Genomic DNA, 26,176 nt, shown 5'->3' on the forward strand with positions numbered 1-26,176 from the left:
CTGGGAGAAGTTTGAAATGTTCAGTTTCCATATGAAAATCACACACACACACATCCTGTCACTCCCACAACAGAAGGACATGCAGTGTGTCTGCTCCAGATTTCCACCCCTTGAAACTCTGTGTGAGTTGGTGTGTGCAAGAGGTGTCCCAGCATAGCAACCACTTTGTGTAACAGAGCTGAAGTTGGCTCTTCTGTTCTATGACCAGGGACACAGAAATGGGATTGCTGAGGCAATGGGAAGAGGTGATATAGATGTGGTAAGTAGCTTGCTGCAGACTGTTCAGGCAGTCCACATACTGGTTCTGTGGAAAAGATGACAGAAAGAATAACAAGCAGTAGCTTTGTATGGAAAACTTCAGCCCAGAGCAGGCTGTTTGAAATGCTCAAAATATATTAAGGTTGTAACAACAGCAACTCAAATAATGCACAATTAAAAAACCCTTGTTTAAAACAGTCTACACGGCTAAAGGATCTGCCCCAAGGAGTGATCCTTATAGATGCATCCACAACTCTTTTGCCTCTGGAGTGAACTGTTTGTGTTTGTGCTGCCTAACATTTGACCTGGGTCCGATGCCCCCATGGCTCTAAGATTCTAATTATATTTTTGTGGCTTCAGTTCAAAGTGTTTGAAGTAATGTGAAGGTTGCTTTGCTGCCTGCAAGACTGGTGTTTTCATAGCATTATGCCAAAAGTATGCTGCATGCTGTGGGGCGTGGGGCACACAGAGGCTGTCTGAGGACAAGAGGCTGGTTGGGATGGTGGAGGGCAGGAGAAGCCACTATTGGTCTGGTCCTATCCTTGCTGTGACATCCTCAGGGCAGTCTGTCCACAGAGCTGGAAAAGCCTTGGCTTTTCCTCTGAGAGAAGCAGTTGGTCTCCTTCAGAAGAGAGTCCAAGCACACGGTGCTGCATGTGTGGTACAGCTGACAAGGGCACCAGGACCAGGGAATGAACCAGGGAGGTAAATTATTTGTTGGCATAGGTGCATCTATCATAGCCACGAGCACTGAGGTGGCGGATGAACCGGAGAAATGCCCCTTACTGCTCTTCATATTGTTCTGTGTTTTGCAGTAAATCTTTAGTCAGTCATTTTGCTGATCAAATTGATACTTGCTGCTCCCAGGGAAAAATTCTAGTCCTGATATGATGTGGGAGGGGGAAGACTGGGTAGAGGATCTGAATAAACAAACAAAATATCTTTCCATTGTAATCAAGTTGCTCTTGCTCATGCATGCTCTCTCTTAAAAAATGATCTCATACTGTGTTGATTGAAAAGTGGGAATTAATAGGCAAGAACAATATACTGGATACAGACTGCAGAAAAACAGCAGATGGGAGATGGATTGCAGGGCTGAATATGATGGATTATGAAGGAAACCATGCCTGTAAAATTTATAAGGATGCTAGTTTAGTAAGCACTGCTAGGTTAAAATGTATGGCAACCCACTCTTCTTCTTTCTGTTAGTGAGTTGTTTGCTCATTGCTCCTACATTGTCTTTACATATTTTTGTCTACAAGCTATTTCCCTTCAAAATTATTTGCAATTGTTATATTTCAAGTCAATATGTTAAGATAGTTAATAAGATAACATTGTGTTGCTACTAAGGATTAAGGCATGGACAGGTAAGAGTGATGGGGCCAAACTGTGGTCTGCAGCATAGAGAGAGCACTGCCAGGTCAGTTCCCATCTGGTGGTTTCCTTTTCCAGTCAGTAGTTCTGCTGTAAATCAGATAAAGAGAAGATGGATATAGCTACCTACCTTCCTCCTTTCATGCCTCCTCCCTCCAAAAGCTTGATAATTTCCAAGGCCTCCCTCTTTCTCTCTGCTTCACTGTAAAATTAATTATTACTGTAACTAATAGCTGTATGAAAATATGTGTGCTGGTTTTGGCTGGCATAAAGTTAATTTTCTTCATGATAGCAGGTATGGGGGGTATGGTTTGGATTTGTACTGGAAGCAGCAGAGGTAACATGGGGCTGTTGTAGTTACTGCTGAGCAAAATGTCTGGGAGGGTTTCATAACATGCTCAGTGTGTTGCAAGCACCTTCTCCCCCCAGAGCCTCGGGGCTCTGAGCAAGTGGGAATGGTTACACAAACATGCCTGGCTGAGAAAAGCAAGGGTGTGGGTTGACAGTGCCTCAGTTTCTCTATGGTGACTGTCCCCCCAGCTGCCCTTGCCCACAGCGAGTTTCTCCACCGTGCATTGGGGTGAGCTGCTCTGCATCTGGGCTGGAAGGAGAGAATTTGGCTGGGCAGCTGGGGCAGAGGAGGTGCAGCCCTGTGCCCTCACACCCTGTCTTGCCCTCAGGAGCTTGTGTGCGTGCCCATGCCTTGGGGCGGGAAGCGTACTGCAGCATTTCCCTGGAAAACTGCCCAGTGCCATAAAGTAAAACTTGGAGGCTCTGGTGAGCTCAGCTCGTCAGCAGATTGTTGGGAGGATAGACTTCAAACTGTGAAGAAATTCAAAGAGCACCTTTTCTCACCTGTTTGGAAATCTGGAGCTGGCTGTTCTCCAGTGCAACATCTTTGGGTTGAAACCTCCCAGGCTGCTTCTGTCAGCTCTGGTTTTTGGTGTGAAATTGTGTCCTTTAAAAAAAAAGATGCCTGAAAGAATCAGTGCTGTTTCACTGCGTTCTGAAGGCAGCAGCTTTCTGGCTACCACAACACAGACATGCCAGCGCCCTGAGGTCTAATGGTGTCTCAGGGACCGATGGCCATCAGGAGGGGGCACGTGGGGCAAGGTGTGAGGATGTCCCCAAGGAGGCCCAGCCTTCATTGGTGGACAGGAGCCAGCAGGTGCCTCCCAGGTGGATGTTGCTGGCTTGCCTAGGGACCAGCACAGCCCCCTTTGGAGCAGGACAAAGGGTATCCTGGTGAAATATCCTGCCTTCCTACCTAGGAAGTGTTTGCTTCCAGAGCTTCCTCTGGCTCCCTTTTGGCATTTGGCATTAGTGATGCGTTATTTTCTGACACAGGTTCATTGTGTATCACTTGGGGTGCAGATGCTTGTCACCAGCCCAGCAGCACCATGGCAAATGGTGGCCTCTTACAGAGTGTCAGTGTCACCTCAACAGTTGACAGCTCTTCCATCCACTTCCCTTGGTGTGCCATTATTTTCCTCCTCCTCACCCTGACTTCTTATCCAGACTTCAGCCAAACACCTTGGCTGAAGGTGTCAGCCTTCATATCATGTCACTTGTGCCATTGCTCTGGACGATGGGGTTGACAGTCCCCAGCCTGCTGTTACTCCCTTCAGCAGTATCGACCATGGACAGGGTAGGTAGGGTGCCACAGGATCTTTCAGCACTACCTGAGCAGCTTTTTAATGTGACTTTTGAATTTTCTCACATGCAATGTGTGTGGAACCACCCCAAAAGCCAGCTCTATCAGGGGAGGCAGAACATGAAAATCAAGCTGGACAGCTCAAAGTCAGCTATGTCCTGGGGAAGGTAACCAGCTATTAAGAGTGATGCAGTTTCTTCCTTAGAAATAGGTAAATAAACAAAATAATTGCACATGTTTATTGGGATATGTGTTAAAATGTCAAAACATTTTCACCACAATTATGCAATAAACTGAACAACTTTATAAATATGCCTGAGGCTTTTCTGCTCACTTATTCACTCTTTGAAAACTCTATATGAAAGTCAGTTATAAAAGTGAATTTGCAAATAAGGCTGTACAAACAGAGCTGGATTTGGGACAATATGATGAGTCTGGAAAAGAAGCCTGTGGGAAAAAAGTAGTTTTGTTCCAACCAAAATGGAAAATATGCATATTTTGAGGACAAAACAAAACAACGTATATATATAACATTTTGAAACTTTCTTTTTTTCCGTGAAAGCAAAATATTTGATGAGTGTATTTATTCTGCCTAGAGATCTCTCAATGTTTCAAACTGGGGTGAGTTCATTGGATGGTTGACAGTGAGGTGGTTGCCTGTGAGGCTCCACTTGCCCTGTGAAGAGAAGGTGGAGATCTGGGGCTTGTTCAATTTTGGAGAGGAGGAAGCTTTGGGTGGTAATGGAGATGAACCCAGACTTTTCACAGTGGTGCATGGTGGGAAGACAAGACAACAGCGAAAAGTTGATAAAGGAGAGATTCAGATTAGATGTAAGAGAAAACATTTTCACTGTTGTCCAGAGAGGTTGTGATGTCTCTGCCCTTGCATATTTTCAAGGGTTGGTTGGGTAAAGTCCTGAGCAACCTAGTGTGTTCCCATAGCTGAGCCCACTTCAGGCAGGACATTGGACCAGAGACCTCTTGGGGGTCCCTTCCAACCTAAATTGTCCTATGAAAAATTCAGTCCAATTTTGAAGTAAAAATATCAAAATACATACCATTTTTAAAAAGCTGCATTTTAACCAACTGTTGAATCATCTAAAGGACAAAAATATATATAAACTATTATATTTATCAACCTTTTAATAAAACTATCTTCAGAGAATTTTGGATTCTTGCTACTTCGACTTTTCAGATAGTGAAATGGAAGAGATTTTAAAACTTGGTTAGTTTTTACTATTTTATTTCTCTCTTGAGAGGAGACTAAGTGAACTTTTTCACATCCTTTGGATTCAGAATTTGAAATTTACTGCTATGGAAAAAACATAACCAAATTAGGTTCCTTAAGTTTTAGGACTGACTTGCTTAAAATGAATGTATTGCTTTAAAGATTGTATATTGGGACAGCCTTTCCCAAAAAGTGACTTGTTCTGAGGATTCAACTGATCCTTTACTGAGACAGCTTCCAGAAGGAAAGTGAACGGAATATGTGATGTAATGTGGAGCTGTAAACTCCAAATGTTGTAATCTGCTGTCTCTGAAGAGGTGGAGTGACAGGAGATAAGACAACTAATTTTTCTGCCTTGTGGCTCTGATGTGGTTATCCTGCTGAGTGCTGTATTTGGATTTTGGTTGTTTCATTATCAGGAAAAAGCTGACAAGTTAGTTTCAGAGAGCTAAAGCAGGTGGGATGAATTAATGTCTAAGAAGAGGAGCAAGTAGTTTAGCTAAAATAAAGCAGTAAACTTTCCAAGTACCAGAAGCCTGGAACCACTGGAACGGGAAAAAACATCTTAGTGTTTTATCAGAAATACAGCAAACATTGACTCAGGCTTTTTTTTTTTTTTTTTTTTTTTTTTTTTTTTTTTTTGCTAGGATGCATGAACTGAGCCATGTTTCCTTTCCTTGCAGGTACTATGATGTGTCGGGCAGACGCTGCACTGTTCAGGAGAACCAAACACCCTCAGTAATCTGCCCCCACTCTTACGCTCTCCCAGCAATATCAATGTCTACTGCCTCACTACCAGCAGCACTTAGAAAGGTAGGAGAAAACAAAATATATGTGTTTATATAAGCGTAGATAAACACACATACATATATCATGAAGGTGTCTACTCTGAAAACAGAATTTAACACAATGTATAATTGTAATCTTCCTTTAAAAGGCCTGTGTTTGAAGTACTGGAAAATTTTCAAATTAATAACATGGACGGAAATAAGGAAGGTACATAATGACTTTAGCTGGCATGAAGAGACAAAAAAGAAAATGGCTCGAGGAGATCTTCCACATGCTCCCACAAACCATATGGCTTTTTCCTTTTGTTCATAAAAAATATGTAAGCCAAAATAATAAAGGAACAACACCTACATTTCTACAGTTCCCCACTTACCCCGTACTGTTTTTCTCCCAAATTTGCCCTAAACCAGGACACTCGGTAAGTTTTATTTCCCAGAGAAGGAGGAATGGCTACACGTTTGTTTCTAGTGTTCATTTAGCTCATGTAGTGTTACTCATGTGCTTGGCAGCAGTATTACTGCATGGAAGCAAGGTAGGGAAAATGCTAATTACTCCTGTTCTAATGTGAGAACTTAATTTCAGATTGCAGACAAAGTTGTGCAATGCCATTCTTGTCTTTATTGTAATGTTTCCGTGGAGAGAGAAATACTATTTTTCCACATTAACAAAAGTACTCAGCAGGCCAGTAATTGAAAAAGTTTCTTTCTTCTTCGTTGTGGAACTAATATTCGTCTGAATATATTTGATGAAGGCTTAAAATATTCTGTCTTTAAAACAAACACATTTATTTTTCAGTCTTCTTAAGTAGCAAATCTCATCTACTATCTTCTGCATTTGGAAAAGACTCATTGGTCTTTAGCTGAATACATGAATAACACAACCCCCAAATACCCCTTCTGGTCTCATTCAGGATCTTAGGTCTATTGGTACTGTTGAAATATCCTACAAAAAGATCTCAGTTCTTCACAAAACAGCAAAATGGCACATTTACTGTGCTGGGGTGACATTGCATTGTAGTAGAGCTGGCTGTGAAATTAGCTTTCTAACAGAAAAAATTGCTGTTCACCCTACTGCTGTCTTGTATATTAGTTTCTTCCAGGGACTTCTAGAAAAGCAAATAGATGTTTGATATTTTTCAGTGGAAAGAATAGGAGCATTCAGCTGTTGCTTAGAAAGCTCTGAGTTGGCATTTAGTTCTTCTTTTGGAAAAATTTGTTCATACTTACAGCGAAATTAAACTGTTAGGGTGTCATTTCTCTAACCTGGAATCAATCCATTTTTACTAAGAACATTTAAAGCCTTTTAAATGAAGCTTCTGCAAGTGAGTGAGACTAGGCCACATAATTTTATACTTTGATGTACAATGCAGAAGTCTGATTGTTAGATAAATTATAAAAATCAAGGAAATCGCCTGGGGGGTGTTCGTGTGTGTGTGTGTGAATTCAGCAGTTTCTTTTGTATTGGGATAATCTCCTAATATGTGTAATAACACAGTCACCTGCTGATGACAGATGGTTTATGGGGATTGGGATTTAAGGAAGCCCTGCCTTCCCTCAGCATTTCTTGTGGGAGAGTGGTAGAAAATGGTGGATTAGCAAACAAGCTGTTTGCATCAGGCTCCTCTCTGTTGCTGTTCTTTCTATGGAAATCTGCTCATAAGCCTTTCAAAGGTAAATGTACTGAGTAGAGTCTTGCAGAATAATGTACCCAGACTAATTTGTTTTATCCTCTGTTTTTGCCTAATTCATATTATTCCCTTTACCTTGGGTAATTAAGAACTGACTCCAGCAATGACTAAGACAAGCTCTCCTACATTCTTTTGTTAATTAAACAGTCTTCCTACAAAATCTTGCTTATCAGTCTTTGGAGCTCACAAAACTTTAGTTTTGTTTTCTGGGCAAAAAAATGTAACTTGATTTTGCTTCTTTCCTTTTTTGTGGTAGTGACTATTAAATGATGGTGTTCACTTTCACCTAGATTGCCTTTCACTCTCAGCCAGTTCGTGCCCTACTAGTCAGCAGAAGATCTAAAATAGCCACTCCCTTAATGGTTTTCTTTACCTTCTAAAGAAAAAGCTGTCCCCAGCGTATTCCAAGAACTTGTTGGACTGTCTCCTTCTTGTATTTATTTTTCAACAGAAAAAAAAAATTAATTTCAAGAAGTAATTAAAACCGTCAGGTTTTCTCCTTTTGGATGCTTCCCTTGTATGATCAAAAAACACAACTTCTCTCCACCCAAAAAGCTAGTCTGTAATAAACTTCTATCTTAGTGTACCCTGGTTTTCCCTTTTCATCTTCTTCCAGGATTGTTTAACAAATCTTCATGTCGCCTCTTCCTGCACTTCACAGCAACTGTTCTCCATGCTCAAGTGCAACTTTGTTTCTCTTTCTTTTTGTTTGACTTCCTAAGTGATAGTAAAACACCAGGATATTAAAATTGTTTAAGATCACTTGCTTGATAGTACCAATCAATGAGTAAATGTTGTGTTGCCCAAATTATATGGCAAAAATACTTCTTTTCACTACATCCTTTTTTCTTAGGAAAAGAGAGGTATCCTTCTGTAACAATATTTCTTTCTCATCAAATACTTCTGGTGTTGATTCAGACATTCTTCTGGTTCTGTACAGATTTCCACTTTCTTTTCCTTTGCAAGGCCTTCTGGAATCTATAATTTTGTTTATTGTAAGCTTCTGATTGGAACAACCAAAATTGTCAGTTATATAACAGTGAAAGAGAGGTTCAGAGTGCTCCTATAAAAATACAAATTGCATATGTTTATTAAGTCACTGGAGGTAACTGGATATATGAGAAATAAAAAAACATATAAATTTGAGTATATATTTCATTTTTGGGTTTGATCCCCTTATAGGCCATTCACTTAAAAGTTGGACTCAATTATCTTTTTGAGTCCTTTCTAACTCAGAATATTCTGTGATTCTGTTTGATTCTTGACTTTTCTAGTCCTTTGCTATTTAATGTGCAAAACATTTGTTTCATGAAATTGAAGATTAGCTGGTTTTCCTCTGGTATTTTGGCAAATAGACTTTTGATAACACATTATTAAATATTAAAAAGTGCTCAGAAATAATTTCTAGATGTCAGATCCATGAAATACACTATTTCTAGATTCTAAAACTCAGCTTATTCCTTTTCCCAAATAATGCATTACATCACTGGTTACATTTTCCAGTTTTGCTAATTGAAGCTAAATAGGTGCATTTGGAGCATTTCACTTGAGTTTGTTTGCAAGTGAAGGGAGCATGGCTTTCTTAGATTCCTGTTTATATCTACAATGTCTGTGTGAATTCACATTGAGGATTGCCTGAGCTGTGATATACTCTACACTGCATGAAGTAGATAGCTGTAGCTATGATTTTATTATCTGTTTTTATATCTTTTAGACTTATTAATAAAACAATGTGGCCAGTATTCTCACTATGAATGAAGAAACAACTTCCTGAATGTTTGGCTCATTTCATTCTCTTTGGATAAATAATAATTCAATTTGAGAACCAAATCATGGATGAAATGTGTGTTTTGCAATCATGCAGCTTCAGCAGGGACAAAATACAGATACCAAGGGTGAAGGTCCTACCTCTGCTATGGCAAACTCAAATGACATTAAATTATGTAGTTAAAGACAAACACATGTTAAGCTGATAGGCTTCTGTATAGTTACACTGAAAGGCATTTATTCCCCTAGAGAACAATTTCAAATTTAGATTGGCTTCTGCTGATAGTAAAATGAGTGAATGAAAATAGAGTTTGTATTGCTTCATTATTTATATATTTCCTCTGCATTAGGAATAACAAACAGAAAAATCTAGACTTCAAAATTCCATGTGAGATACTTAGGTTTCAACATCTTTTTTTCTAAGTCACATCTGTGTGCTCTAATGCTGTCTCTGCTCTTATATTCAGGTGTTGATTAGTCATATTTTCAGATTTATAACCAGGGACCTGTCCAAAGGTTTCTCAGGATTCTTCATCTAGATAAGAGTTCTCACACCTACTTGCTACCTGAACACAGCCACTGCCTTTCACACAAAGATTCAGTTCTGTGACATGAATATTCATTGAAGGAAACTGGGTGGAGTACTTCTAACACCCAGGTGTGGCTATGGAAGCCCATTTTGATTCTGTGTCAAATTACTGGATTAAATGAGTTTATTCTATCACTGCCTTTGCCATATTCCTGAGACAGCAGATATGCAGATCCCTAATTCCTCCTGCTCTTGTAACTCATCTTTCAAGATGATAGTTCATCAAGGTCTAAGATATTTTCATGTTAGGATTCCTCATCTGCTTCTTTAATTTTTGTCTGCCTTGCTTGAAGAAATGTTAGCAAGACATTCAGCCTAGCTCGTCATACTGCTTTTTCTTACAGCGGTTTGTTTTCTCAAGAAACAACAAAACCTAAAGTCTGGGATCCATGGGGTTACTGAATTACCTCCCAGAGTTATGTTTAAATGGTAGAAAGAAAGCATTTTATACTGTCAGTTGATAAACTTCCATACCAAGTAAGTGAAAAAGCAGGTGAGTTACTTTCCAAAGTAACAGACAACAAAATTATCAGTTCATGGATAGGTGAGAGGAACCTGTCCACAGGAGAACAAGTTGTTGCCTTAAGGTTCACCCCAATTTTTAATAGATAAGGCCTTTCAGTGGTTAACCAATCTCCTCCCAGAATTTGAGACTGAAAGAAGAGAAGCCCTCCTTCTCCAGCTTGGAATCAGAAAGCTAAACAAAACCTGGTAGCCAAGGTCCTACAACATGAGTCATGCAGGGGCTGACAATATTTGCTGGTGCTGGTTTTCTCAAAGGAGAAAAAAACCCCACAATTTCAAGAGAACACAAACCTGCCTTGTGCAAAGACTGAAGGGAGAAAAGGGGGGAAATTATATGACACTGTAGCATCTTTTTCTTTTGAGGTGAAGGGGAGTTAGAGGAAAGCAGTCACCTAAGAGAGGCTAGGTGAGGCAGGGGGTTGGGTTTCTCCTTGGCTTTGTTTTGTTTTCTTTTACAATCTAGATAGTTCCTCCCTCAGCTGTTTGGAATGTTATATCTTTCCAGATAATTAAATGTTGCAGCAGGACAAATTTTTATTGTGTTACCTGGAAAAAGACAGGGAAAAAATCCTGCTCGGTGCTGTGCTGCATGTCTGGATTCTTGCTAGAGTTTCTATGTGCTTAACTACACTTATGCTCAACTTTTTTTTCTTTTTCTTTTTTTTTTTTCCTCTTCTTTGATGTAACTGTTGTGTTATAAAATTACTGGTAAAATTGCTGTTATTCCTTGTGTGGGAAATATGGCAAGGGCACTCAGGGTGGTTGTGCACCTCTCTGAGAGTGCGTGTTCACTGCAGAGAGGTCATTTGCTACCAAGTGGTTCCAGCCACCATCCTTCCCCAAGTGTAACTTGTTTCCCTGAAATAATGGCCACACTTTCCACCTCCCTCCCAGGCTTAACCAGTTGAATAATTTTCTTCCTTTTTTATTTCTTTTCTTCCTTTTTATTTTTTTTTACTACTAGGAATTCTCCCTTGCTAATAGACATATAGATTCAAAATCCCTTGATAATCCCTACACAAAGCTGGCATTCACTTACTTCCTTTTCAGTTACTCATATTTGTGCTCACTCTGCTGGGGCTACGTTTTAATCGTGTTGCTCCCCACTATCATCCCTGCAGAGGAGAGAGTAGCTTCCCACATTTTAAATTTAAAGTATAACTTTTAAGTTCTTTATGTAGACAGGTCTGCTTGTGAGAGTTACCTGCATGTGATGTGCCTCAGGTTCACTAATTTATGGGAAATCTGAATAAATACATTTCTTTCATTTAAATCAATCAAAAAAACAGCAATAAATATTTTATAGGCTAAAATATATGCAGTAATTTTATTTAAATTTTTATTTATAAACATATACAGATATGTATGTGTGGGTATATATTTAAATGTAGATATGAACTTAAGAAATTTTTTGGGGATATTATTCATAAGCCATGGCTTTGGGATTGCTGTCCTGATGTATTTGTATCAGTTGAAGAAAACAGTATATAGAGAGGATGGAAAAAGAACAGATGTGGTGAAGCATGGATTACATGAGAGTTCTTTGACAACACCCAGAACAGCTACATTATTCCTTGTCTGTATGGCTTTTAATAGGATGCTGTAGTGCTGACCAGCACAGTAATTCCTTATTATCCTTTCAATGCAATTTGTTCCTATTCCTGGGCTGCAACCATGATGTGATTTGGACAAGAAAGTGATGTTAATAGGAGTAGAACACTGAAGTCTTTACTTTGAAATTCATGGGGGGGAAGTAATCAAATTCTCAAACCAAACCAGTTGAGTAGGGTGGAGAAATGTGGGAAGGGAAAAAGAATGCTTCATTTTGCCCTGGTGATGCCAGTATTTCTTATAGGTTGACAAAGTATTTTTACACTTAACAAATATTTAATTTGCTCTGTCCCTTAAACTTTTAGAGCTTTTTAAGATGTTTAGCTCTGAGTCATGATCTGAGATAATTAATACAGAAGTATTTTTTCAGATTTATTTCGTTGATAAGTATGCAATTCATAATTAAAAACACAACATCACCATAAACATTAAGAAACAACATAATTTACAGAGTACTGAAATCATTATGGAAGCCAGGAAATGCAGAACTGGGACAGAATTTAAATGCTGACAATTTAAGTCACAGTGATGTCTCCCACAAACACTTGTGTTCCAAAAAGCCACTGTATGTTAATTTACTTGTCCACAGTGTTTGGTGAGTAGTGTCATAAACCAGTAAACTGAAATGGCATGGCAAATGTTAAAACCCACAAAGCACAGGGGGAATAATTTGAATATAACTTCTATCAAAGCTTTTTCTGCAGAGAGAATATTTAGGAACATGGTCTACAGGGACATACTGGCAGTGTTGACTACCATAAGTATATTTAACTGAAAGGGGTGATCAGGATCATGGAAACAAAGCAAAATTAACCCCAGCATGTCCAGATAATCTTTTTAATACTACCTGCAAGAAAGAACCCACATGTAGGGGAACTCTTCCTAAGGAACAGCACTAAGACTGGAGGACTGAACTTCACTTTTGTTAATTCTTTCAGTTTTAATAACACATGGTACTGTCTTTTGACATAGACCTTTCTCAACATTAATACTTAAAAATATAGAAGTAGCAGAGCCCTTATATTACTTTTAATACTGCACAGGTGCTGTTTTACCTGTAGGAATGCTGAATCAGGACACTTGGGCAGCCAGCTGCAGTTGTAAGTCAGCACTGGTGAGGCTTATTGCACTGATAGAACCTAGATACCATGTCTGGTTTTATGGAAAATAATAAAGACAAATGTGATAGGAATTAGTGTACATCAAGCCCATTCGCTTTTGGGCTGTGATAATTGCACATCCATTGCTTTGCCTGTGTCTGCTCTTTGTTAAGGACTCGATAGGAGGAAGGAAGAGGGGACAAGAGGAAGGCCAGAGAGGAGAGATCAAAAAGATGGCACAAAAGCAAGCTAAAACCACAAATCAAGAACAATTAATCATTAATAGATTAAATTCACAGCAGATAGGAAAGAAAGCTAACCCAAAAATTCAAGTAGGAGTGTTCAGAAGACTGAATAAGCAGTTTCTGTCTTTTAAATGCTTTCAGTTACATGATAAAAGGTTTGTGCTTTTCTAGGATTCTGCTGTAAGTCAAGTTTATTCTATGTTTCTGCTTAAAGAACTACAATTCTGATATTTACATCCCTAAAAGATTAAGTCATTCGTAGTAGAATAGCCCTTCTAACATGATTGATCTGAGACACAACAGAATTAAGGATTCCTTAGTTTAGAGTATCCATAATGATACAAACCTTTGGTCAAGCATCATTCTGCCCAGGTTTCCCAGGACACAGCAAGCATTCATAACACTGCAGCAGAGATTCTCTGGATACAAAGGTATGATTCTTTAACAGAGAAAGATAACAGGTGTCCTCAACTCAGCCATGTTTCCTAATAGTGAAGACAGAAGAATCAAGCAACTTGTTATACATGCGGTGTCATACTCACAGTGTAGGCAGAGAGCCAAAATTCTGAGAAGTCAAGATGTCAAAAAGCTTGGGCATCAGGTCCACTAGAAAACTATCTGATTATTGTGATTTGGCTTTAGCCTGCTGAAGACATGCTCATCCTCTTGTCTTCCAAAAAGTCTGGAAATCTATGGCTAATTACAGCACAAGAAAGGTTCTCAACTATCCATGACAAAAGCTCTCTGAGTATTGCTCAACAAAATTACTTCTCTGCTTAATAAAATACTGTGCTGCTGACTAGACTGATGGCATCATGGCAATTTCCTTGTCGGTTAACTTTTTTTTCCATATTCCCAGCTCATTATTCCTCTTATCCCCATTTGAACCACAAATTCACTTCAGTATTAACTTACAAAGGTTTTCATTTTGCTGTTTCCAATATGGCTAAGACACCAACTCTCTTATTTCCTAAAAATACCATCTAGGTTAGGTTATGTCCCATTATTATGGCCAGCTCAGAGAGACCTTGAAAACATCTCTTATATTTCTGCTGCTTTTTGGTGAGATTAATAGGGGAGCATCTAAGCTGTGGCTGATGATAGCTGTACAGGACTACAGCTGACAATGAACATGGGCCTTAGAGAAGGGGAAAACACAGGAGGGAAGATGGCATGGAGTTATGTATCATTTTTGTAGAAGGAACATAGGTCCTGGAATGTTGGTGCAGGAGGAATCTATGTTGTAGTGTAATACTTTGGCATTCAAGATGGCAGTGGATGTACTGAGTCAAGAAGGTTTCACCCCTTTAGAATATATTTGAAGGTGGGGATAGTGGTAAATTCTTATTCTGATAGGCACCTTCCAAGTAGTCACAAAGTTTATTGAGGAGATTGTTGGGGTTTTATATATAGTTAAAAACACCCAAACAAACTTGAACTTGTATCAGACAATTTGCATGTATTTATTCTTGGCTAGCAACTTTAGACAGCTGTCACTTGGACAATTGTCCTTCCAAGCAATTCAATACAGTCACCTTGATGCAGGTGAAGTATAAAAAGGTTATGTTCAACTCTACATTGGATCTAAATCCTGAATAGTATTCATGTTCAGCTCTGTTTGGAATTGAATTTCATCTGAGTTATTGCACGCTCCATGTAATATTGTGAACAAATTTAGTGGAAGCAGTGGATGAAAATGTGTTTCCTTTAGAGAGGATTAATGATGGCCTAAAGTCATGTGAGCAGTTGTCCTGCAATGTGATAGTGCTGAGGTCTTCAGGGCTGGGCTGCTGAATAAACTACAGTCTCCCAGGCAGGGACAAAATAAAAGGTCTATCAAACCAGCACATGTCTGCACTTTGCATGAGTGAGATAATGTGGACAGCCACATACTCAGTGTGGTATTGCCCAGGGAAGGCAATGAACCCTTCATGCATTGCAAATTGTTTAGGAGGTCTGTCATCAATGATCAAGCATTGACAGTACAAAATGCCTGTGGTAATGGTGACATGGGAGTGTGCACCAGGCAGTCTGGTATTATCGGTGACCATCCTTTATCTGCCCCGCCTCTGTGTATCATCGTGCCAAACACGCAGCTACATGGCATTTCAACATTTCACAGGTGTTACTTATGCTAGTATGTAACTTTTCCTTAGGATGACAGCCTGCACTTTACTGCTTTCTTCCCAAGGGTATACTCCTCCCTTCTCTTTCCCTTGGTGAGTAAAGTCCTGTGAAGTTGCTCTTTGAATCCCCAGGGATTTGTTGCTGGCCTCCATGCTGGGCTGTGCAGTGATCTGCAGTCTGGAGAGCTGAGGATTTGTCCTGCATCGTGCTTTTCTTGTACCATTTCCGCACCTGTGCAATGTGTTGGAATGGTTTTCAGGACCTTGGCAGCTAGCTCTGCTCTCTCCTTGGGTGTGGCCCTCCACATTTTGCCATGCTACGTGACCAGGTGGCTCACAGTACACCTGAGCACCCTCAGATCTAAGGAGGTTGCAACACACAGCTTGTGCTAATAGTCCATTCCTCCTGACCAGGCTTTTGCCACTTTTTAAGCTGTATGTGACAATTAAGAATGTGTGTATGCATACATATATGTGTAATTTATTGCTCTGTAGTGCCAGCTACAGTGTAATAATGGGTTTGAAGAGGGTAGTCATGAAAAACTTCATCTTTCTGGTTTTATTGTCTCAAGAACTGAATTAGAGTGAATAACCTGGAATGCTTCTTCACTTACCTCTTTAAAACAAGCACTCAACCTGCCATGGCTCAATATCTGCAAAAGCAAAACATGACCCATTTAAAAAACCAAACTGCCTACTGTTTCAATAAGATTTGGAGATTGTAAAAGAAATCTACCATTCCTACAAACTAGTGTTGTTCATATCATTTTCAAAATCACAGAGGGGTAACATTTCACCAGATAAGTTTTCAGTTTGTTGTGGTTACAAATACTATCTAAAGATTTAAATAGAATGTAATGTTTTCTAGTACAGACTTCTGTTGTGTTGTGTCTGGACTGCTTCAGACTTTGTTTTTTATGATGGAAGTTTGACATCTTAATTTCCTCTGAATCATATGTTATGACGTGCAAATGAAAATTTATCTTCTTTTCCTCTCCTGTCTCTACAATTCTCCTCTCCCTTTTTTATGGTTTTTTTCCTTTTACCATTTTGCTTTCTAGGAGGGTATATTTGCTTAAAAAAAAAAACCAAACCAAAATGAAACAAAAGAGAATAATTGTCTCAGAGGAAAACAGAGATTAAAAAGTTAAGCTTTTGATAAGTCTAAAAATCTGACCAACTATACCATAAATGTTTAGCATCCAGAGTTCGGATAAAAAGAACATGAAGATCTGTTTAGTTTTTTAATGTTTCCTCTGGAGAAATTTGTGATTTTAAAAGGCTCATCAGAGGTAATTCTGGATATTTCCCCTCCCTCTTCTCCAGGGGAGTTTTGATGGTTTTGCTTCTGGAAACACGAAGGGTATCTTTTTTTTGTCTGGTGTGTCAGTTTTTATTAGATAAATTTCTGACTCTAGGACCTGAAAAAGACTCCCACTTTCCAAACATGGGAGATGTGTAGACAGTTTGTGAGGGTTTTTCCCCAAGTGTCTGCCAGGCAAAAGAGAAGCTTCCCCTGCTTGTTGCTGGCTGCTGTTCAGAGCCTTGTGCACAGCTGGGAAACTGAAAAGCTTTGTCAGGTTCACCATGTGGCCGGCTGGGAAAGCCTGGGCTGCAGAAGAGAAAAAATAAGGAGTCACCTGCAGAGGAAAAGGGTAAATAGCTAGAGAAAAACCCTACAGAGTAGGAGAGATTTGTATTCCCAGCCTTTCCCAACAGGTGCCAAGAAGGCGTGGGAGGGAAGTGGTAGATTAGGAGCAGGGGAGAAGACTCATGCCTGCCTTCCGCATACAGGAAACTCTGGTTGTCTACCAGGTTTTAATGGTCGCCAACCACCTCCCTCCTGCATTCCAAAGCACCAGCAAATAATGGAGTGACTTTGTGCAAAGGGGACTCCAGGAGTTGCTAATGGAGTGGTTTTGCTGTAATTTATTTAGAAAGTATCTAAAATACTTTGAGCCCAACACTAGAACTGTTGTAGCTAAAACTATGGTTAGTTATGATGCTTTTTGAAGGGTTAGCTTTAAAATTACCTTTATCAAATGTGTTGTTCTGAGCCACAGATACCAAAGCCAATCGTGGAGTATGTTGCATTGGCCTATATCCAAACTAACAGCTTCAGAAATTTAAGTGCAGAATCAATAACTCTCTGTATTCCTTGACATTTCCTGGAAATCTCGGTGTTTCTGAACTGTACAGTTTCAACCAGTTTAATCTAATTCCCTCTTGCATTATTGTTCATCCACAAAATATATTTTTAGAGGTAAGACATGATGTGGGTTTTTTAATACCAAGTAGAAATTAGAATTTTCATCCAATTATCCACCAATAATAGTAGTGCAATTTAAATGCTGTTGTAGTTGTATCTCTTTAGTAGCTAACATTTAGCAGTTGAAGTGCACAGTAGCATAATGCAGCATGACTGTAGTAATTAATATGTAATAGCAGGAAAACATGTATCTCCCTTTTTTCTTCATAAGTAATAATGTATCTGTTTTCTAGACAGATGCTTTGTTTATTTTAAAGCTTTCTGCATTAATTAGTTCTGTTTGGAGCCTAAAATAAACACACCTAAGAATAAAAATGCATTTCATGAGAACATTTCCTCTTAGAAGTTTCTCTTGCTTAATGGAGAATATTGCGATATGGAAGTAATTGTGGGATTATAGGCAAAGAGTTGGAAGGACTATTCCACTTAATTTACATTTTTGCCCACAACACTATAGGGAACCAGTGGGTTTGGAGCCATTCCCATTTTCTTCATACTGGTTTCATAAAGTTTATTCTAACCAATATTGAGGCACTTCTCTGTAATAATTATTATGAGAAATAATTTTAATGAATTCCGGAAGCCTTAGGTGTACGCTGTTATTTGGAATAAATGCTAAGTTATAGTATTGTAATTCAGATGTAAAATGAGGTATCCAGCTGATTTTTATGAAGTCAGGAGAAGATATTTTAGTAATAATAGTTCCTTGTGCTTAAAACTCTTCATTTGTAAATGATGGAAAATCTGTACATCAAAGAAGTTATCAAGGAGTGTAAACACTTTATACATTTCATAAAAGAGCTTTTTGAAGCTCACACGCTATCAAACCCAAATTTTCCAAAACAGCTGCTATGTTGGGCACCTCAGTACTGGGGGGCTGACTTGAGACACATTTCAGTTGAAAGGTACCAAATGATACCCTGGTATGAGGTGTAATAGGATTTACATCACATGATTTTAATCTGTTTAATGAGAGCTTCTGTGGAGAAGAGAGACTACATTAATTTCATATTTAAATACAGTTTGATTAATTATTGCCATTTTTCATTCTGCTAAGTAGTTTTCAGAGTCAGAACCATACATTAATTTTTTCTGTCTCAGGACCATCACATCAGCTTTCCAAAGCCAGCATGTTAAACATGTAGTTCACTTTGTTGATTATGAAATTTGGCTTTGATCAAATTAGCAGTCCAATTTGCAGTTTGTTTACTGTCTTTCACATCTTAACAGCCTCATCTTAGTAACACCGTGCTCACAAGGATGGCTTTCTGCCTCTTGCTCTGTGACAGCCTATATTCTACTGTGCCTGACCTGGGCAAAGTCCCCATGTTGCTAGCAAAAGGCTTTTAGTTTTCCATTTATAGTTTCAGACTATCTGCTACCCAAGGAAAAAAATCTCCGATTTTATAAATTTCAAATTACATCTTTAGTTACTTTTAGGTATCTAGAGCTAGAGCTGCTGAAGGACACTTTGGTGCTTTAGTTAACTAACTCCTGGGCATCTGTTCCCTAGACTGAATTAGAACTGCAGGTGAGACCTAGGTTTCCTACCTAGTAATGTGAGACAATCTATAAGCTTCCTCTGCTGAGCACTTACAGCCAGCTAAAAGGAAACACTGGGCACAGGAGTGTATTAGAAATTCTGCCTTACTCTTGAGCTACATAGAATCATAGAATATCCTGAGTTGGAAGGGCAAAGTCCAACTCCTGGCCATGCACAGGACACCCCAAGAGTCACACCACGTGCCCGAGAGCATTGTCCAAACATTTCTTGAACCCTGTCAGGCTGGTGCTGTGACCACTTCCCTGGGGAGCCTGTTCCTGTGCCCAGCCATCCTCTGGGTGAAGCACCTTTTCCTGATGTCAAACCTAAACCACCCCTGACACAACTTCAGGCCATCCCCTCAGGCTATGTCACTGGGCACCACAGAGAAGAGATCAGTGCCTGCCCCTCCTCTTGCCCTCATGAGGAAGTTTAGACTGCAGTGGGTCTCCCCTCAGTCTCCTCCAGGCTGAACAAGCCAAGTGACCTCAGCCACTCCTCATACAGCTTCTCCTCAAGATCCTTCACCATTTTTGTAACCTTCCTTTAGAAGCTTTCTAACAGCTTAATGTCCTTGTTACGTTGTGGCACCCAAAAATATACACAGGACTCAAGGTAAGGCCAGGTGCAGTGTCATGTAGAGATGCCCAGGAAAAGCCAGCTTGGTTAACCAGCACAGAGCAGCCACATCAGTGCCCTCTTTGGCAGAGACTGATAATATATGTGGCTCTGCAAGATTATTTCCTTTTTGCCCTATAATCATTTAATGTAATGCTGCAAGACTTTTTCAAGTGCCATAGACTTTCCAGGCTGCTTGAGCTCCTGTTGACAGCAGCAGTTTTTTGTGAAAGCATGGGGAAGAGATGAAGATTGATGGTACCTAAGAAAGAGCTGATTTCCAGAGACTGATTGCTCTGTCTGTGGTACAGATACTCCTAAGTTTGCAGAAAAGGAATCATATTTCTTATCTCTATGTACAAATACTTCATCTAAAAGAAGTAAGTGTTGCAGTAAGCTAAATTAGACAATTTATGTTAAATCTGTACTAATCAGTGCAGACCATTTAGAGTTAGTGACAGGCACTGTACACTCTCACAAAACAGAAGACCTACAAGCATAGCAGAGAGAGACCTGCTAAATCAAAACCACTGATGAAATAGGTTCTTTATCACTGTGAATTGCATTCAGAAATGAAAAAAGGAAAGGGGTTACATTTGTTAGTTGTGGCTTCTGATTGGGGGGACTTAATTTTAACTCCAAGCCACTCTCTTCTTCTCCAAAATGCTTTTGCTATTTATCCTTTATTGCTTAACAGAAAAAGTACTTTCAAGTTCCTATCTCTTAGAACAAAACATACACATGTTTATTTCCACTCTTTACTTTGAAAGAGATAGTTTTGATGAATATTTACACTAAGAAGATTATCTAGTGATACAGCTCTGGCCCAACAGCAAGATTCAAAATCATGAGAGTGAAGATGTGAGGCTAATTCATATCAAACTTCCTCACTTTCTCTTGTACTGAAACACAAAGAGTTTCAAGTACAATAATTTATGTTAATATGATTTTTTTTGCATATAAATTTTTTCTGGATGTCTTTCAGGTTCAGGAGAGTTTAAATATTCTCTCAGTTATTCATTGTTGAATAATCCCTGCTCCTGCTTTTGGTGCTAGTTCTTTTCTGCTTTTTCAAGTCCCTTTATAGTACCATTTTACCACTAATAGCTCAAAAAATACAGATTTAAGATACCAACCTAGGAAGGTGAAGAACCAAGGATGCCAACATAAATCAGTCACTTTCTGCATAAAGACACAAGTGATTTTTTTTTTTCTTTAGCCATCCTAAATTTGGATCAGAAAACAATAACCAGGTCTGTGAGAACCAACGTGTGTGGTATATTTTCCCCTACTGTTGCATATCTGTGCTCTGGTATTGCACATTAATTAATACACGTAAGGCGTTTGCCCAACACTAACTTTGTAGTTCTTTGCAACATGTTCTCTGCTTCTGTAGAGCTGCTTACTGAAGGACTTGCTGCCACCCTTCTGCAGTTCTTTCTCCTATCCTCTAATTGAGCCCCTTTCATAGTTCTAATTTGTCTGCCAAATGACTTATCAGTTGGAAAGGCTCAAGTCAGATACTACTTCCTTTTTTTTTTTTTTTTTGCTTGTTTTTACCTGAGTGCTGCCAGAAGAAAGAAGGGGTTAAAGCGTGGGAGGATTGCTAAGAAAAAGGGTTTGGTTACTGACACACAGGACTGCATCTCACACACGATAGTTTGTTTATTCTTCTGTAAACAGCAGAAAGAATTATCATCATCATGGTAAGGCAAACAACACTCTTTTATTCCCTTTTTAAACCCCATCAGAAATCTTCATGTTGGTACACAATTACTTTTTTTAAATCATAAAATCTACTGATCTCCATTAGTTTTATAGGGCGTTTCTTTAACCAACAGATGCTCCTCTTGACAGAAGGGGAGGGGGGAAAGATTTTAGTTTATGGAAATAACTAGCTCTGGGGAAGAGGAGATGGGAGCAGACATGCCTTTTCTGACATGCCCGTTCTTATTTATCTCCCTTCTCTCCTAAATACTCATGTAAGGATCTGTTTCATTTTATCAATGCTTCTTTGTCTTTCCTGAGCTTTTTTGAAAGATTTCCATTCATTTATTTTATGTGATTTGCTCCTTTCAGTTTTGCTGTTCTTTTCTAATACATCCAATATCTAAATCTTGGTGTTTGACACCTAAGAAATATTATGGTATAAAATAATTTTTATATATGCATCTATGCTTCTTGAGCTGATTATTTCTTTTACAAAAAATCCCTTAAACATGCAGGCTCATAAATCTCATTAATCTATATGCTGTTGGAAAATAGTCAATTTTCGATGTACATTTGAACTAAAAATCTCCTTTTACAGTGAAAAAATAAATTGGAAGCAGACAGGTCCTGTTCTCTTGAAGATATTAAATGTTTCACTAAAATACCCTGACTTACTAGAAAATACAGTATGTGTAAAAATATGACTATTAAGAAAACTTACATGTGGTTCACTTCACTCTGCTCAAGTCTTGCATTTATAGCCCCTTGCTTACTCAGGTAAGTTCCTGAATCTAAATAAATGTATTCCCTGCACAAATTGCTCAGGTAAAACTGAAATTGTTTAAAATCCAGTTATTGGTATTTATATCTTCTATCTGCATAGCAGGCAAAGAGCTGGAAAAGACAGGGAGTGAATTCCATGCTAGAGAGGACCTGTTAAATTTAAAGTGTGTTTTTTTTCTCTAACTCTGAAGAGGACACTGTCAACCTGGAACATGGTATAGTTAAGACAAATGCTAAAAAAGGTTTAGAGAATATATGCCAAACTCTTCATATTCAGAAGGAAGTTTGGGAGTTAAAATAACATAAGCCATATTTTCCTAATAGTAACCCCCTCTTTGTGTCTTTGAGAAGGGTCAGCATAAACAATGAACAATGAGTATAGTGAATTGAAGTAATTCAAATCCATTTGACAGCAAGGTCAGTTAAACTGGTTAAATTTAGAGATCATTTAGATTAACTTAAAATATAACTGCTTTTTTCCCTTCAGTAAATCACAACAAGAATTGACTCAGGTCAAATGTTTTAAGTACATTTTTTCCCCATGCTTTTAAAAGAAGAAAATAAGCACCAAGCCTTTATTTCCATCTGCAACTCACTCCTTCTCTCTCTGCCAGTAGCTGTGGCACTCACCTGTAGGAAAGCAGTATGAAAACTCTTCTCTGTAAGACTCGAGTGGGTCTTGTGCTTCTCAGACTTTTCTCTCTCTTAGCTTTGATTTGTACATTGTTCCTTCCAGTTTTTCTACTAATATTTTCACAGCACGTTCAGCCAGCAATACTCCAGAGCAATTTTCAGCCTCACAAAGCCCAGCACTGTTACTGTGATATATTTCAGTCTCAGTCTCTGCAGAATGCTAAAGCCTGAAGAGTAATAGTTTATTTATTTAAATGTTTTTGGCTAAAGCACTTTTTGGGATGTCATGTGACTGCTAGAACTTCCAGGCTTTCTGTTTCTCATGGCTGGGTGAATTATGATAGTGTGATTTAAAGATACTTGACATTACTGGCTTTCCAGCATGAATTTCCAAGGGTCCTACACTATTAGAATTGTTGAGGAGAGAAGGGTCTCAGAAGTTTTCATGTTACCTGAAATCCAGTCATTTATGACCTTCTAATGAATGATAAAGCTTAAATTTATTCTTCACTAAATGGTTTGTTGGTTTTTTCCCCTCTGAAGATGAACATATGCTGGAAAATAAATGTTTAAATTAAAGAACTGTCCACAGTAGATATTACCATCTATTAGTTACCACAAAGTTGCTAATGACTAGTAAAAATACTCCTTTTTTCTCTAATGTGTGCTCTAAGAAGTGTGTTTATTTATGTTCAGCTGACTCAGATGAACTCATCTAAGAAAATAACATCCAACTGATCCCTCAAGACACATCCTGAAGTTTTGATTCAACAGATCATAGTAGCTTATGCTCTCTTTTCACTGGAGACCAGCAAAGCACATGTTTAATTGCACTGTTAAATTAGGGGTTTGGCTGTGGCAACTTACATTAGCTAATGAGAAAAAAAACCCAGCCGAAAACAGAGGAAATATTTTAATGCGAGCATAAACAGGTATGAATATAAATACAAACAAAATTTACATTTCTTGGTTAAGAAGGCAGCAGCATTTTGCTTTCAGATTAAACACGGCTTTCAAGGTTCATGCAGAGTGCTTGAAATGGCTTCCTCCACACTGTCCAAGGAATGGATAGGCAGGTCCTCTAGATTTTTCAGTTGCCAATGCCTTTGATCAGGTATTTCTCAAGCAGTTAATGTTTTAAGAATAGGCATGCTTGAGCATAAGCACATTGAAGAAGCCTGATCTGCAGAGCAAGGGTATTTCTTGCCTTCTGAAATCAAACACTTCCATGCAGTGCTCTCAAGTCAAGCATTCTTGTGCTGTGCTCTGGCAGGCTGGGTCCCACTCGAGAGTCCCTTGGGATGCTCGGTCTCTGTGCCCTCTTGCACTGACAATACTGGCTCACCTACATTTATCTGACTTAAAATACAAGCTCTTCAGGGCAAGTACCCGGTCTTTTATGTGTTTTGAAAGAGCTGTATATAATTAAGGTACTTTGTATGAAGAAATTACTTCAAAACAGTTTACATAGGGCAGCTATTTCAAGATCAAGGAAAAATCTTTAGCCTTGTTCCCTGAGGAAACAAGGCTTATGTGACTGGACCGGCTGGCTGTCCCTCCTCACTTCCATTCAACACCTTTTGAACTTATGGTTGTAGTTTAAACTACATTTGAAAGGGGGAGACGTCTCAATGATAATTAAGTTCCCATGGACTTTATGAAAATCAGTGGCTGGGAAGAGAGAAATCCAGATCCCCAGTTCAAATAACTAATTTTTCTAGGTGTAATCTTGCAAACTAAAAACTTGACAGTAAGTGTAATAACAATGGTCAGGTTGATAATGTAGTCCCAACTACTTTAGAAGACTGACAGCTATTTCCATCCACTTGTTAATATGATGGTTTACACCATAATAAAGTTAAATTTCCCCTGTTTTGGTGTTCCAACAGTTTTTAGCATGAACAATATAGTCATCCTCCTCATACTTGTAGTTATTATGAATTATGGGAGAAATTAGTATCTTTCCTTATTACCTTGCATTAAGTGTGAAATTTTTGTATTTTTGCTTATTTTAGCTGGCAATGTTCATTATTGTCATCTTATTCTTTCCCTGTAATTAGTTAGTACTGGCAATACATAGATAGAATAAGAAATTAGTAATTGGGCTGCATTACTCATGATCTGATAGGGAAATACATAGTTAGTTTTGTTATCACTAAAGCACTTTACCCATCTGAGCTGTATGAACTTAATGCAGCCCTTAATATTGCTCTTTACTTAATTGTTTTGGTTCTACTGGTTGAAAGAAGTCCTCAAAGGGAGTGGAAAAAGACAGGCATTAACTTTCTCATTTTCAGATTATTTCACTGTCTAATAAAACCTAAACCCCAAACAACACAAAAACTTGAGCTTAAGGTAATGACCATAGACTTGCCTATTTGAAGGCCAGCGGTGGAAGATCACTGTGTGAGGACACAGGTCTTGGTCGGTGCTACAGCTGCTTATCAGCTCAATGAGTGACATTGGTCAACAGAGGTAGGCAAAGACAAGGGTTCCATGGATTTCTGTTAGGTTGCAATATAAGTCAACTCTACCTTTTCCCCAATTTAGGCTCTATGTTTTTCATGGTTTTTGTTATTTTTCATTTGATTGGGCAAGCCTTGCTGCTGCACGTTCACTGATGTTAAATAGGTTCTACGTGGCTCTCCCGAGACAAAACTGCGTAGGCTGTTGATTAAGAAAAAATAACTAACTTAACACTTTTCCAGCTGGAGGAGGAAGTGACTCCATAAAAAAGGTCCTAATTTTCTTCAATAGCCAAGGGGGCAGACACACCGCAGGCCGGGCACCCCGGCCAGCTGCAGGCGGGCTGACCTGGTGTCTCCCCCGCCTCCGCGCTGGGCCCTCAGACGCTCCGAAGTGAGACTTGCGTGGTCCTTCCTGTTGAAGCTGTTCCACTTCATATAAGTCATTAAGCGTTAATTAGAAGAGGACTTGTTGAGCATTCATTAAACATTAAATACTAATTGAGCGCCCGGGGAGAGCGCCGGCACCATTCGGCCGCGGAGTCATTCTCACGCCGGCCCGAACGGGGCCGGGGGCAGGCGGGGCAGCCCTTGCCGCCGGCAGCCGTGTCCCCAGCCGGGGGCGGCGTGCCCGGGGCGGCCAGGCAGGGCAGGCATAGTCGGGCGGCACAGACGGCAACCAGCCACGCCCGCCGGTGCGAGGTGGAAGGTGCGGGTTCAGCTCCCCGCAGGGCTTTGAACCCCCATGTCCCACAAGGGCCCTGGCGGCTGGGCGGGGCCGGCCCCCGCACACTTCCCGGGGCTGGGGGAAAGCCACGCCTGCTCCCGGCACCTCCGAGCGGCCGGCATTGGGGGGCGGCCGGGTCACGGCCGCTCTACACCCTCCGCTGCCCCGCAGTCATCGTGCCGGGCGGGGACGAGCCGGTGCCCGTGCCCTGCGCCGCCCCTCTCCCGGCCCGGGCGCCGGCTCACGCCGGGCAGCCCGCACTGCAGCTCGCCGGGGCGGCGGCGGCGCGAACCGCCCTTCTCCAACCCTCGGTGCTTTTCTCTCAACATCAAAGGGCGTCGGTTTTGCCCGGGGCGGCGTTTTGCCCTCAATAACAAGGCGGCGGCAGCCGCAGCGCGGGCTGCTAGGGCACCTACGGGGCACGGCGCCCACTCGCGCCCCGCCGCCCCCTCGACGGCCTCACCCGTGGCCGGGG

General features: G+C 39.9%; 1 protein-coding gene across 1 annotated transcript in view; it reads left to right on the top strand.

Moving 5' to 3' along the window:
- CRYBG1 (crystallin beta-gamma domain containing 1) overlaps positions 1–26,176 on the top strand; it is a 96,648-nt gene that overhangs the window by 26,487 nt on the left and 43,985 nt on the right. Inside the window, exon 2 of the mRNA XM_071446784.1 lies at positions 5,198–5,327. Within this exon, the coding sequence (XP_071302885.1) occupies positions 5,198–5,327 (130 nt within the window). The remainder of the gene's footprint in view (positions 1–5,197; positions 5,328–26,176) is intronic.

Source organism: Agelaius tricolor, unplaced genomic scaffold (genome assembly GCF_023055355.1).
Source record: "Agelaius tricolor isolate 1412-34295 unplaced genomic scaffold, bAgeTri1.0.p SCAF_1, whole genome shotgun sequence".
In the NCBI taxonomy this organism is placed as follows: domain Eukaryota; kingdom Metazoa; phylum Chordata; class Aves; order Passeriformes; family Icteridae; genus Agelaius; species Agelaius tricolor.